Below are 13781 nucleotides of genomic sequence, written 5' to 3'. Positions count from 1 at the left end.
TACTCTTGTCTCTGGGTAACTCCTTACACTACCGCCCCTTTCTGGGAGACCTTGGGGTAGTGTGTACGGGTGCTACACAGGGACATAGAACTTTATGTTCTTCGTGTGTCTTTTTTATGTAAGACCAGCCTTAGTCAGTTGGTAGTAGTCCAGCTCCCTAGGCTGGAATATCAGACTCTTGAGTAAACAGAGGTTTGTCTACTGCAATGCTTTTTATGTTTCCTGCACTCTTGTGTTCCTTGCAAAGTGGGAAAGCCACCCAGCTATAGATAGAGAATTGTATGTATAGTTAGTGCTCAAGAAAGAGCAGGGATTTATTTTGTTTATTTTCATTTGATGAAGTGTTAACAAAAATAAAATGCTTAAACCTAGAGCCATCTTGAACGCATGAACGTAGGCAGCAGTGTTTGGGCATGAATCTTATGGAACTAAAATCGGACACAGAAACTCCAGAAAACACTGCTGGAATTCATCATCGCCTGTGTCTGTTTTTGTATAACTTAGAAGGGCACTATTCGGTGAAATCATTCATCTGGATGAGGTTTACAAGCTCCAGGGTAACAGCATTGACTCTGTTCGGTAGTTTGTTAATTTTTAAACTACCGAACTAGACCGACCACAAGCCCTGATCCTCTGGAACTGTTTTGGGCATGGGACTATGCCTGCAGTCGGTCAAATAAATGGCTTCCAGGAAATTCCCAAACCCCTGAACTGATCTGGCTGATTTTTGGATATGTTGGTCACCCATATCAGGGCTATCATGGATGTAACATTGTGGGGTTTAATGTATTTTTATGGTACTTTTATGGTGTTTTGAAAAAGTATGTTTTTTCTGTGCTTGGAGATAATTGGATTAGAATTAGTACATTTACTGATCCAATTATCTCCCAGGCAGAGGGGAGGGATTCTATGCTTGTATATGGGCGTGTCATGTATTTAAACACCTTTGTCATTGGTCTGTGACTTTGTACTGCAGTCCCTCACAAGGTCCTGGGAGGAGTACCCTTTGCATGGGGACATGCATAAAGGGCAGTTGTGGCTGCCATTAAAGCATTCCAGCTTACACTCCAAAACTGTGTGTCATCCTGTTATTGGAGGGAAAGAAGATTTACTCCTGTGTCTGCTGTTCCAGCTTGCAGGGGATTCAACAGGGAAGGACTAGAGCTCCCAGGACTGAGTGCGTCCAGTGCCTGGGGGTGTCTAGAGCAGATTCCCAACTCGGCTCCAGGAAGGAGAGGTTCCAGGGCCCCAGTCAAGCCACATTGACTGTGGGCAGAAGTTCTGCGGTTTGTCCACTGTTCCAGCTACGAAGCGGTCCTTGGCGGAGGTACCCAGCCAGGGCTACAGGGAGCTCCGTTACACACATATACATACACACACACACACACGCACAAGAAACAAATTACACACAACCAAGATTTAGTTGTGGGATCACATGTATGCAGAAAATCTCAATGTGACGAGCAACTGTGTGAACTGTATGTTGTGATGTATGGTATTTTGGTGTGTGGTGTATGATGCCTCTATGTATTTTATTTAACCCATGATGCAATCTGCATATTTCCCATAGCAAATTATTTTTATACAAACTTCATGCAAATGTTTATTTTATTTTTTTTACAGATACACATACAATCATGTGCATGCATATCGGCACACACAAACACATACAACAAATATCCCAATAGGTGATGTTCACTATTGTCTCTCCTACTTTCACCACTAATTCTGGACTTCTGGAGATTTATCACATTGCAAATAAAAAGGTTTACTTTTCTATATGTATATAGAATATAGAATGCACACCATAACAATCTCAAAAAAATATTTCTGCTTATAAAGCCCTCTTACAGCTGATGGCCATTAGAGGGCTTTATAAGCAGACACATTTGAACATGGATACAGGTACCCTTGATAAAGGCAGCCAGTTGGTGCCGAAATGTTGGGGGGATTTGGTGACTCGCGTTTCTGTCTGAGGCTTGTAAGGATTTTTGTGGTAATTTATTACTATTATTTTATTGTATCTGCCGTTAATTCTGTTACTTTGTTTATATTCATTTTTTCTTATATGTTTTCATTCTGGTACTTTTTTGTACATAATAAAATTTAAATATTTTTTTGAGATTGTTATGGTGTGCATTCTATATTCTATATACATTTGAATATTTAAAGCACTTGAGGGAGCGCTTATATGGTTTGCACCTGGCTGTTCTTATATTGTTTTGTCTCTCCATGTGCTGTTGTTTTGAGATTACTTTTCTGATTAAACTATTATTTGCAAAGACATGCTTTTAGTTATTTTATTCATTTGCAATGCATGTGCACACTATTGAGTTAAAGGGTTACTCTAACCACCATGACCACTTTGGTTATTTGAAGTAATCATGGTGGTAGGAGTCCCTATGTGCAGTGTTTCTGCTTGAAACACTGCACATAGAGACGTCGATAATTGTGTGCTGGGGGCTAGTTGCACCCCAAGTACACATGACCTTGGCAGTCCAGAACTGTGCCTAATGCTAATACTTTGCATAAATTACATTGGTGTCAGCGCGTACTGCACATGATCTCATAGTTTAGAAGAATACACTGTTTTACAATCAAACTTTCTATTTTTCTTTGCACATGAAAATCTTCCCCTTGCAACAAGAGCACCTGAAAATGTGAGATAGTTCTCCCATCTTCCCACCCACTCTGTATGCCCTCCCTCCGGTCCACATGGGTGGGGGTTAAAAACTCTCCTTCCTCCCCAGTCCCTCCCTCCCTGGCTGGGAACCCTTTCATTAAAATGGCAATAAATATTCTTACTTACTGAGTAGGGCAAGACAACTGAGAGCAGCTACTTGCAGTCTGGCATTTGAACAAAATATTTTCAATGCCTTTATGATGAATTCATGGGCTTCATTTAGAACAAGGATGTTAAAAACACTTTCTGAAAAGAAGAAAAAGAAAAGTTAAATGTTACTATTTATTGAGGCAAAGGTACACAAATGTGTTACAAAAAAAAAGGAAAGCATTAGAGCCATCAAAAATGGTATTACCTGCCTTGTATTCTTCTAGTCAAACCCAATAAAAAATAGTCAAATTGAAAGAAAAAAAAAAAAAAAAAGAAAGGAAAGGAAAAAAAATTAAAGTCACTCGGCTCCCTTGGATTAGAAAGTGGCTGAATTTTATAACATGACAGGAGGCTTCGTATTTGCTTAAGTCTCTCTTTACTACAACTCCACAGCAGCACAGAAAAACAACCAATCAGAAAAAAGTTAGGTAAAACTCCCCTCCCCATACATCAATTCCTCTTTCTTTGCTGCTCCGCATCAGTACAGGTCAGAGCACAATTGCCACCTGCTATTATTAGTTGGTGGCTGTGTAATTTATTTATATCTTTGTATTATTTTTTTTTTAACCAGTTGATCCCACCTCTCAGGTGAGTGATTCAGAGAGAGGTCTCGTGGTCAGAGAGGGACCCCCCTCAGGACCTCAGTTGTACACTGCTATTATTAAATGTTGAACCCCCGCAGTTGGTCAACATGAGTCTGATATGGACTCTAGTTTGGATTACAAGAGGGTGCGGCCCTCCATCACCTCGGCCCAAAACTAATAATTTTACTTACACAAGTAGAGAACGAACCCCTCTCATATACGGAACCGGACACTGATTCCTTATTAGAAGGCGCGGCCCTCCATCAACCCGATACTGAGAGGGATACAGAGGACATGTTTTGAGCGTGTCACACTCTCATAGAAGAATCCGGACACGAATGTAGACTCCAATTTTTGTATTACGGGTGCGGCCCGCTCATGCTATCAGCCGGATGCTGACACAGAGTTCAGTTACACTATTAGAGAGTGCAGCTCTCTCATACACTCAACGCACTACGGTGTCATACATTTTTCATCACACAGGATTGTACCTATAAAGGACGACGATGACAGCATAGAGGGGCGTCCCTCCTGCATTCCATTCAATATGGAGGTTCGTACCTCATACCGAGTTTACCGCTGAGGCTTCAGCTCTGGTACAGGAGTATAGTGCCTCACCGGTATGCAAGGGAGATGATGCTTCATACCAACTGGACAAGGGGAGAGAATCCCTCCACTAGATCAAACGACTGCTACCGATTTTCGTTATAGAGGGCTGCCTGATCGTGCAGGGTATACATGTTTAGACTGGATTCCTCCATTTCACCTCCCATAATGGATCTACTGGATCCGGGCCACTGTATCCCACGCGAGCAATACTCTCAGAGGTACTACTGGGGGAGATTCCCCGCTGCTCTGCACACATCCCGGAGACTTTATGTGACAGTATAGGGGCTGTGTGAACTGCCCATCAGGGATTCAGCTCCCAGGATTGACCCATTTTGTTGGTAACCCTATACCATTCCTTTTGGATGCACTCCTGGAGACGGTATGGCTAACAGATGAGCCTCGGTGCAGGAGTGCAGGTTTTGGTATGATCGATGCTATATCAAGCATGAAATCGCACTGGTTTAGGTTATACAGACCATTGCGAACTAACTGCGAGTACAGTTTTTCCCATGTCAAGGTGACAGGAGATCCTGAGACCTTCAAAGAGCAGACGTGCACTGCCGTGCTCGGGTAATCAGACTAGGGAAGACCCACAACCCGGTCTGCAGGTGCACTGTACACAGGTATCGCGTGGAAAGACCTTGGTCGACTTGGGTTCCCTGGTCATTAACAATCTTGGGGATAGGATGACAAGACTGCCGATACTCATCTGAGAAAATATTCTGGAAAACTTAATTCGGGTTTGGAGGGCCCTCCTTCTATACTCTAATTCCTCATGGGAACAGTCTTGGTTTTGGGTTCTCACTAAACCACCTATTTAACTACCATCAAGGAGACCTACTGGATTCTACGGAGGGACCTTGTGTGTCCCCAGCTCCTTCAAGGATATCACTAGTCGGGGCGCAACCTACCACTGGAGCACTGCTCAGGTTGTGTAGCAGGCTCGGATATGGCTGACGACGTTCCCAAACTGGACGGCACCTGCTTCGGACGTTTGGAGCTAGATTCTTGTGTTTCGTTAGATCTGCTTTCTGGAGTCACCCGTCATGAGTGAAGAGACTTTAGGCCTTGCCTGCGTAGTAGAGAACGCTATGAGTTCGCTGGACTCCAGGCTAAGAAAGAGGTATGCCTCTATAAGGAAGCCTTCACATACGTGCCCGGACAGTCAGAAGTACAGGGACCTAGGGTCTTACTATATTATACCCTATCTTGTAGGTGGCGTGCAGACCAGGAGCTCCTACACAAATCTTGGCAGGTCGGGCATGAAACAGGATCGTACAAACGAGTAATCTGATTATTTCACTCTCTCACTACAACACGGGAGGACTCTTCTTTGTTATACAGGTCCCAATTACCATTGGATCCGGACATCTCATCACTCTTCAACGATATATCTGGATGGAAACCTCAACCCCTGGTTACGTTTCTCTCCTTTGGATATTCCCGGGATTCACAATCCCCAGGATAGTTGACCACCGTTTCACTACACAAGTTTAGTTTGGGTCCCTGATTGGACGTCCTTTGGGAGTTCCTTCTCTACCGCAGTAGCGGGTTACACAGTCCATTTGGATTACTGGAATAACTTAAGATGCGGCTAGTTTGACCGCACCCTTGCCTGAATAATAAATTCATTCGCGGATGAGACAACTCACCGGTTGGTTCGTGAGGGAACGAAATGACCCTATGCAGTTCTGTTGCAGAATTGGTGGTAGACTTCGACGCATTACTTGAGGTGGAGATTTGCCTGCAGGGCCACATCACCTGGTGACCCTGGCACGACCGGAGGAGCCATCTTCCACATCAAAGGTCGAGATCTGGTGGCAGTTTTTTTCGCGATCCTAAATCCACGGATGACCCTCTGTGTTTTACAACTACAGGGAAATAGCTAATTAGTCAGCTTTGCAGTTCATGGTCATCTGCTAGGAAACAGGTCATAGCCCCATGTACAGTGGATCTAACAACGAATGGAGTTTTTCCCGTGTTTTGGGGTACATCGACAGCTGGCATCTTCATTGATCCGTCTACTGTAATTTCTCGCACTTGGAGGGTCCGTTGGGGATTGCTCTGGTTATCTCCCGGAATAGGTACCAGCGAAACAAACAGCATTGGATTTGTTGGCTGAGCGTTAAAACAGCAAATACGAAGCCTCCTGTCATGTTATAAAATTGTATATTATGCTAGCTTTAGTGTACCTATAATCTTAATTTTATTAATGACAGGAGGCGAGTATTTCCCACCCATTCTTATCCCTTCCTTGTTTAATTTTATAGTTTGAGTTCATCAGGTACGTATGCAACTCTGCTTGTTGTCTCTGCTACCTGTCACTTGTTCTTATGTCTATTTTTTCCATAAGTAGGGTTGGGATCTCTACATATTAGGGTATTTTGGTTGCTACACTGGGTACCTACATGTTTGTTCAGAGTACATTTCATTGGCTTACCAACCTGTTCAATTCTGTTTTTTCTCGTTTCAGTTTACAGTCCATCAACGCTATCTGGTTTGACAGTTCTTCTCGGATGGTGGACATTGTTGTATTTATTGTATCTAGGACTCCGTTTCTTCCCCATTATATTTTTTTGCCTTTTGTTCTATTTTGTCGCAGCTTGAAAGAGGAAATTATGTATGGGGAGGAGAGTTTTATAGTACCTAACTTTTTCTGATTGGTTGTTTTTCTGTGCTGCTGTGGAGTTCTAGTAAAGAGAGACTTCAGCAAATACTCGCCTCCTGTCATTAATAAAATTAAGATTATAGGTACACTAAAGCTAGCATAATCTACAATTTTTTTCGACCAATCCTGAAGGTCAAATTTTGCTCAGTTTGACATCCAAGCATATCCCACCAGATTATTTTTTTATTAATTTTCTTTATGCACTTGAGCACAGTTTAGCACTATGATTTGGGTGTTAGTTGAGGGTGATTCTGGGTATTCGTTAGGTGCCTTGTTTGCAGGGCTGGTCAGTCCATTGGACCGATGGGTGCAACTAGAAGGGGGCAACTGCACAGGCACAATAAGATGGGGGCGCCGCGCGGGTCAATATCTGTGACAGTGGCCCAAGGCTTGGTAATGCAGAGTAGGCACCTGCTTACCCCACAGGGCAGATGCCTACTCTGCCCATATATACAATATGCCGTGGGGGAGAAGGAAGCAGCTGGAAGCATGTCCTCTGTGATGATGCTGGGCGCCGGAATGTGACGTCATTCCGGCCCCGCATCACTAAATAGCACGAAGGAGGAAAGAGGAACAGGAAGAACATCGAAGCAATTGAACCCCAGGGAGAAGACTCCTGATGGCCTAAAAAACGAATAAATCAACACAGAATACAATTAAGTTGTGTGTGTGTCGGCAAGAATGAGTAGATGTGTGAGTGTGTCTGTCAGTAAGAGTGTGTCTGTCATTGTGTGTCTGTCAGTAAGAGTAAGTGTGTGTCATTGTGTGTTAAGTCAGTGAGAGTGTGTGTCAAGTCAATAAGTGTGCGTCTGTCAGTATGTGTGTGTTTAGGTACTTGATCCCTTCCGATCGCATTGGGAAACCTTTCGACCCAGGCTGTGCTGGTCTTGTTGTGGCTGGCGCCGCATCCTTGGCTGAGCTCATCAATCTTTATGTTCTTAGCCAAGCCAATGCTTCCCCATAGGAAAGCATTGGGAGTCTATTGTGCATGCTTGGAAAAAGACCTGCTGCACCAATGAGCATCTCTTTTAGAGATTAATTGAATCAATGCATCTTTATGGGGAATGTTCAGCGTCTCCATGCAGAGCATGGAGACACTGAATGAAGTTATGCACACTGCAGCACTGGACTAGGAAGCATCTCTTATGGCCGTCTGAGTGACTGCCACTGGAGGTGTCCCTAGGATGTAATGTAAACACGACCTTTTCTCTGAAAGGCAGTGTTTACATTGAAAAGCCTCTAGAAACAGGCTTTAGAGAGCAGAACCGCTACATTAGCTATAATTGTTCTGGTGACTATAGTGTCCGTTTAGAATCAAGAAAAACAAATATTGTGGAACTACAGACCCCAGATGCTTTGCCAACATAAGGTTGGCAAAGCATCATGGGATTTGTAGGTCTGCCATATTGACATTTGGCCTCACTTGGCTTTAAAACAGTTCCATACATATAACAAGTACAGTTTCCACTTGGAAGCACTTGTCTTGCCATCCACATACAGTAATTCAACCCATTACTGAGTTTTATTTTAGTTTTTTTATCTTACACATGAGTCGTCAACCTGGTCCCTACCGTCCACTAGTGGGCGATTCAGGCTTTCGGGTGAGTGGTGGAGCAGAACCGATTAAGCAGTTTTGAGGAGTTATAAAAAATTAACTGAGGTATATAGAGAAAAACTTTTTTTTATTTTTGAATTCAGCAGTAAATACCATTTTATACTCATTAAGTTTTGAAAATAATGTCCTCAAGTAGGCGGCCCTTAGCAGCAACACACTGTTGGAGACGATCTCTGAAGTTTTTTACAGCTCGTTTACACATATCGCGGGGTATGGCGTTAAAGGGACACTATAGTCACCTGAACAACTTCAGCTTAATGAGGTTGTTCAGGTGAGAACTATAGCTCCCTGCAGCCTCTCTCATGTAAACACTGTATTTTCTGAGAAAATACAGTGTTTACAATGAAAGCTAGGAACACCTCTACTTGCAGTCACTCAGACTGCCACCAGAGAGACTTCCGAGTTGATGGAGGCTTAATACAAAGTGAGAGTGTGGGTGACTGAGTATGAGTGGGTGTGTGAGTGAATGACTGACAGTGTGGGTGGGTGGGTGACTGAGTGTGGGTGACTGAGTGACTGAGGGTGAGTGAGTGAGTGACTAAGTGTGTGTGAGTGAGTGATTTGGAGTGTGAGTTAGTGGCTGAGTGTGGGTGGGTGGATGAGTGATTGTGAGTGTGGGTGGGTGACAGTGTGGGCAGGTATCTGAGTGTGGGTTAGTGAGTGAGTGATTGTGAGTGTGGGCAGGTGGCTTAGTGTGGGTGGCTGAGTGTGGGAGGGAGAGAAATATATATATATATATATATAGATAGATAGATAGATAGATAGATAAATAGAAATAGATCGATAGTAAAAGATAGAGATAGATGGAGTATGTGTGTGTTTGTTTTTAACAATATTTATTTAAAATGTGTGTGGTTTAATACTAACACTATATATAGAGATCTTTCTATATATAGTGTTTGTATACTTACTTTGGGTTAGGAGAGTTGCCGTAGGAGGGGGCGGGCATAGACAGCATGCTGAGAGTCAGCTCGCGAACACGCATTCTGCGCACATGCGCAGTGGAGCGCTCAGTTTTATTCATAGAGCGCATGCGCACGAGAGAGCGATGACACTTCTCAAAGAGAAGCGTCTGATTAGGACCTACGATTTCGTCATTTTTACGGAAAATGGGCGTGGCCTGGCAGGGAGCTCGGCGCTGGAACGGAGGTAAGTTTTATTAATAAAAAGTGCTCAGATTTTTTTTTTTTTAATGACAAGTTCATATAAAAGCAAGAAAGAAGGCTGGGGGACCTGTCTTTCTTGCTTTTATATGTTGACTATATTGATCCTTTAACTTCTTCAATTATCACCACATAACCCCTCTGAGAGACCAGACATCCGGGAAACATTTCTTTCAAAACATTGAGTGCATTTCGGGCTGTGTAGGCTGTAGCCCCATCCTGTTGGAACCAGAACTCCCCCAATTCCTTTTCTTCAACAATCTCTTTCATTGTGGGCTGCAGAAAATTTTCAAACATTGATACATAACGTTCAGAATTTAAGGTTATGGTCACGCCTTCCTCCTCAAAAAAGTACAGGCCTTTCACTCCAAATTGTGATACGGCACACCACACCGTTAGTTTAGGGGAATGTAGCGGTCTTTCATGGGGCTATTTTGAGCCCAATAGTGGAAATTTTGCTTATTCATAGTTCCACTAAGATGAATGTGTGCCTCATCGCTACTGAAGAAAGCTACTGCGGGAGGGATCTGTGCAAGCATTTGCTCACACAGATTTCTGCGGTTGGCGTAATCTGCTACACTCAATTCCTGAGACAAGATCATCTTGTAGGGATGAAACTGCTAGCAGTACATGTCCTGTCCTATTATCTTTTACACCCCACCTCCTATAGAATGTAAGCTCGTTTGAGCAGGGTCCTCTTCAACCTATCGTTCCTGTAAGTTTTTTGTCATTGTCCTATTTATAGTTAAATCCCCCCTCTCGTAATACTCTAAAGCACTACGGAATCTGTTGGCGCTATATAAATGGCAATAATAATAATAATAATAATATTAATGAAGAATCCTCCTCAGACTGCAGTCTGACATTCCCAAATCAACAGCAAGCGTTCGAGCAGAACGTCCTGGCGCCTGCTCAATTGCTGTTAACCAGCTGCACATTTTCCAGTGTTCTTATGGAACTGCGTCGGCCATGTGTACCTCTTCTAAGCGTGGTACCAGTTTCCTCCAACCACCTAACCCATGACGAATTGTGTTCGCATTAGGAACAGCGTTGTTGCGCGGAATGTTGAACAGTAGTTGAAAAGCTCGATCACAGACTGGTTGTTTTCGAAATACGCCCGCACGGCAAAGCCTCGATGTATTTTGGTCCAAACCATATTTGCTACTGAAATGGGGTGACGGACAGAACACAATGAGACCAGGTGCACCTGCCCCCCCACCACAGCCCTCCATATTGCTTAGTCAGTTCTGCCGCACCTTGTACCTGACTGCATTAGCAGCCCGCAGTCTTTGGCTTGTTGATTCTTAAGAGATTGGAATGTGCTGCAGTAAATCCTTGTTTTGTTTTTTTGGGGGGGTGGGGTGGAATTTGTTTTTTTTTTTTTAGGATTAGCTAGCATCGTGGCTTGCATTCACATAATCTCTCAAATGGGTCACACAGTGTTCCAACCATATAGAAAATGTACTACAGAATTATATACCGGTGGCACCTGGCTTCTTCAAGACTTCATAAAATGAATACAAAATATTCAGATAGGTGTTGTAGGAGTTGTGGAAGCCTTGGTACTCTTTCACATAGATGGTGGCACTGTGCAAAAATGCACCCGTTCTGCCAGGGAATACATTCACTGATTAAAAAGATAGATCCGTCAATTATAACATACTCTCCAGAGGTGGGTTCATTCAAAAAAACCAACTAAATTAGATAGAATCATGGTAGGCCACATTCTTATTGCGGCCACGTTGATCATACCTTGTTATTGGAAGTCTACTACTTTACCATCAATTAAGGAAGCACTGATTTTAATGCCTGGGAAAAAGATATAAGTAAAGAGTTCTCCTGTAAACTATTCCACACGCCTCATTAGATATTGATTTAATATTTTTAGACATACAATTGGTTATATTACTCTCTGTATTATATTTTGTCAGGAACAAATCCACCATTTTATTATTGTACATTTGGATAGTACCTGTCCCCTCCTTTTAAAAAAAAAAAAAAAATGTATTTCTTTTTGATTTATTTTTTCCCACCTTCCCTTCTTACTTTTACTTGTTTATATTATTAAATGTTGATTTCTTTATTAATGTGAAATATGTTTTTGTTTTTTTTAAATACTGTTCAATAAAATTTTTTTAAAAGTGTTAGCCAGCAGCAATTATGTATTTAGAGCAGGGGTAGTCAACCTGCCTTTACGTGGGCGGTGGTGGGTTCTGCAGAAAATGCCCAGTGGGCTTCGATGGCTGTGGGCCAAGACCGGCAGGGAAGATCATCTCATCTCCTGTGCCAGACCATGCAGAGCCAGCCTTGCTGTAAGCCATCCTGGGCTGGTGAATAGATCAAAGATCGCCCTCAACGGCCTAGGAGGCTCTGTGTTCCTACTGCGAGCAGGCTGGTCAGAGAGTTGCCGCATGTTACCATGGCAACACTCCAATACAGTGCTGTGCTTGCAGGAGGACAGGGCAGTCAGCCTGTAGCCGGAGGCTAAAGTGAACATGCTTGCAGCATTATGTCCCCTCTCCCTGGTAAAAGGTAAGAAGAAGGGAGAGAGAGACATTAAGATAGATTTCCACATCTAACCCGCTTACACACAGCATAGACCCTATGTACCCTTTACACACAAACAGACTGCCCTCCTCACACACACTGCACCGCACCGCAACACACACACACACACACACACACACACACCGCCCCCAGAAAAACACGCAGCACCCTTCACACACGCATCACTTCTAACAAACACACTGTACCCTCACACACATCACCATTCTCACACAAAGACACCGTGCCCCTCACATCACCCTTCACTGACTCACAAACACACACACAAAACACCCCACAGACATACATAGGAAAAAGTAGTATAGAACACACTTTTTTTTAACTTTAAAAAAAATAAAAATATGTAAAAATAAATAAAATGTAAAACTATCCCTAATTAAAAGGGTAGGCTATATTTTAGTAATCTAATTGAACGGTTATTGTTGATTGATGTTTCTTGGGTTTGCTGAGCGTTTTCTGTTTGTCATTTCCAATTTCTAATCCTTGATTTTAGTTTAGGAGTTGCAACTTTCTCTGATACATCTTTATGCAGTCATAAGGCTTTGCTTGTTCTATCAGCCTATTTCTTCAGCTATGTTACACCATTTGCTACTTTTATTAGTTTAGACAATCCTCCCCTTTAGGTAATGGTTATTCAATTCCCCTTTTACTGCTTATTAGTAGATTACACTGTTACTTTAGTTATAAGAATAGCCTGTATAACACGGATTAAATCACCTATTACCTATTGGATTAACTCATTCCTCCTTGGCAACCTTTTAATTCTGTTGGCAGTAGCTCTATATTATTATTACCAGTGATCTCATTTGCACAAGCTTTTAGAGCCACTTTTAGAGCCACAATTGGTATACCTTTACACAGTTACTGTTAATTTGTATCCATTTCCCACGTATCTTAGACTCTACTGTGCTTATTAACATAGATCATTGGAGCGGTGTCTTAAAATAAATTACCAGATCTCTTTCTCCTTTATGGAAATCGCCTCGTCTTGTTTATTTGTATTAACATGGTTCAAGCCCAGGGTAGGTTGGTACTAACTGCATTGTCCAACCTTTTAGTGGTTTATTCACTAAGGGGTATTTTCTATAAGTGGATACATCCCACAAGGCTCTGTTGTACAGAGGATTCTTTATGTTACGACTATCAGCACTTGGAAGTAGTTTAATTGATATTCATGAAACTGCAGCACACAATGATACATCTCTTGGCACAGATAATATGACGCAACTGGGAACTCCATTCAGCTTTCTTTTCATGAGTGATACAGGTTCTCTCATACAAATCTGTGAACGAACCTGTCATATTAAGAACATGTATGTTGTGCAGACACCATGTGTGCATATGCCACAAAATTGCCACATTACTTCCCTGTGACATGTTTGCGTAAATGGTTGAGCTTGTAACTTCAACAATTTATGAAAGTTGCTAAATTTAACCAAAAGAGTACATGTTACAATGATTAAGATGCTTCAAGACATAATCTATAAAAAAATAAAAAATATATATAGCAGCAAATGTTAAAGATTAGCAGAAGAGGGGGGGAAATAATGTGACAGCTCTATAGTGAGGCAACACAGGATAATGCTGCTGCCTAGTGACATTACAATAACATTGTGCCACCCCACATTAACCCATTAAGGGCGCAGCTTCAGAAGCTGGACATACCCTTAAGGACACAAGCTATTTTTGATTTTTTTTCTGTTTGTGTTCAACTGCAATTTGCATCGCTCTCATTTATTGCATC

At 42.4% G+C, this 13781-nt stretch overlaps 1 protein-coding gene across 1 annotated transcript in view; it reads right to left on the bottom strand.

Moving 5' to 3' along the window:
* LRRK2 (leucine rich repeat kinase 2) overlaps positions 1–13781 on the bottom strand; it is a 245907-nt gene that overhangs the window by 159578 nt on the left and 72548 nt on the right. Inside the window, exon 8 of the mRNA XM_063448081.1 lies at positions 2810–2929. Within this exon, the coding sequence (XP_063304151.1) occupies positions 2810–2929 (120 nt within the window). The remainder of the gene's footprint in view (positions 1–2809; positions 2930–13781) is intronic.

Source organism: Pelobates fuscus, chromosome 3 (assembly GCF_036172605.1).
Source record: "Pelobates fuscus isolate aPelFus1 chromosome 3, aPelFus1.pri, whole genome shotgun sequence".
In the NCBI taxonomy this organism is placed as follows: domain Eukaryota; kingdom Metazoa; phylum Chordata; class Amphibia; order Anura; family Pelobatidae; genus Pelobates; species Pelobates fuscus.
This window is presented reverse-complemented; position numbering and strand designations above follow the sequence as displayed.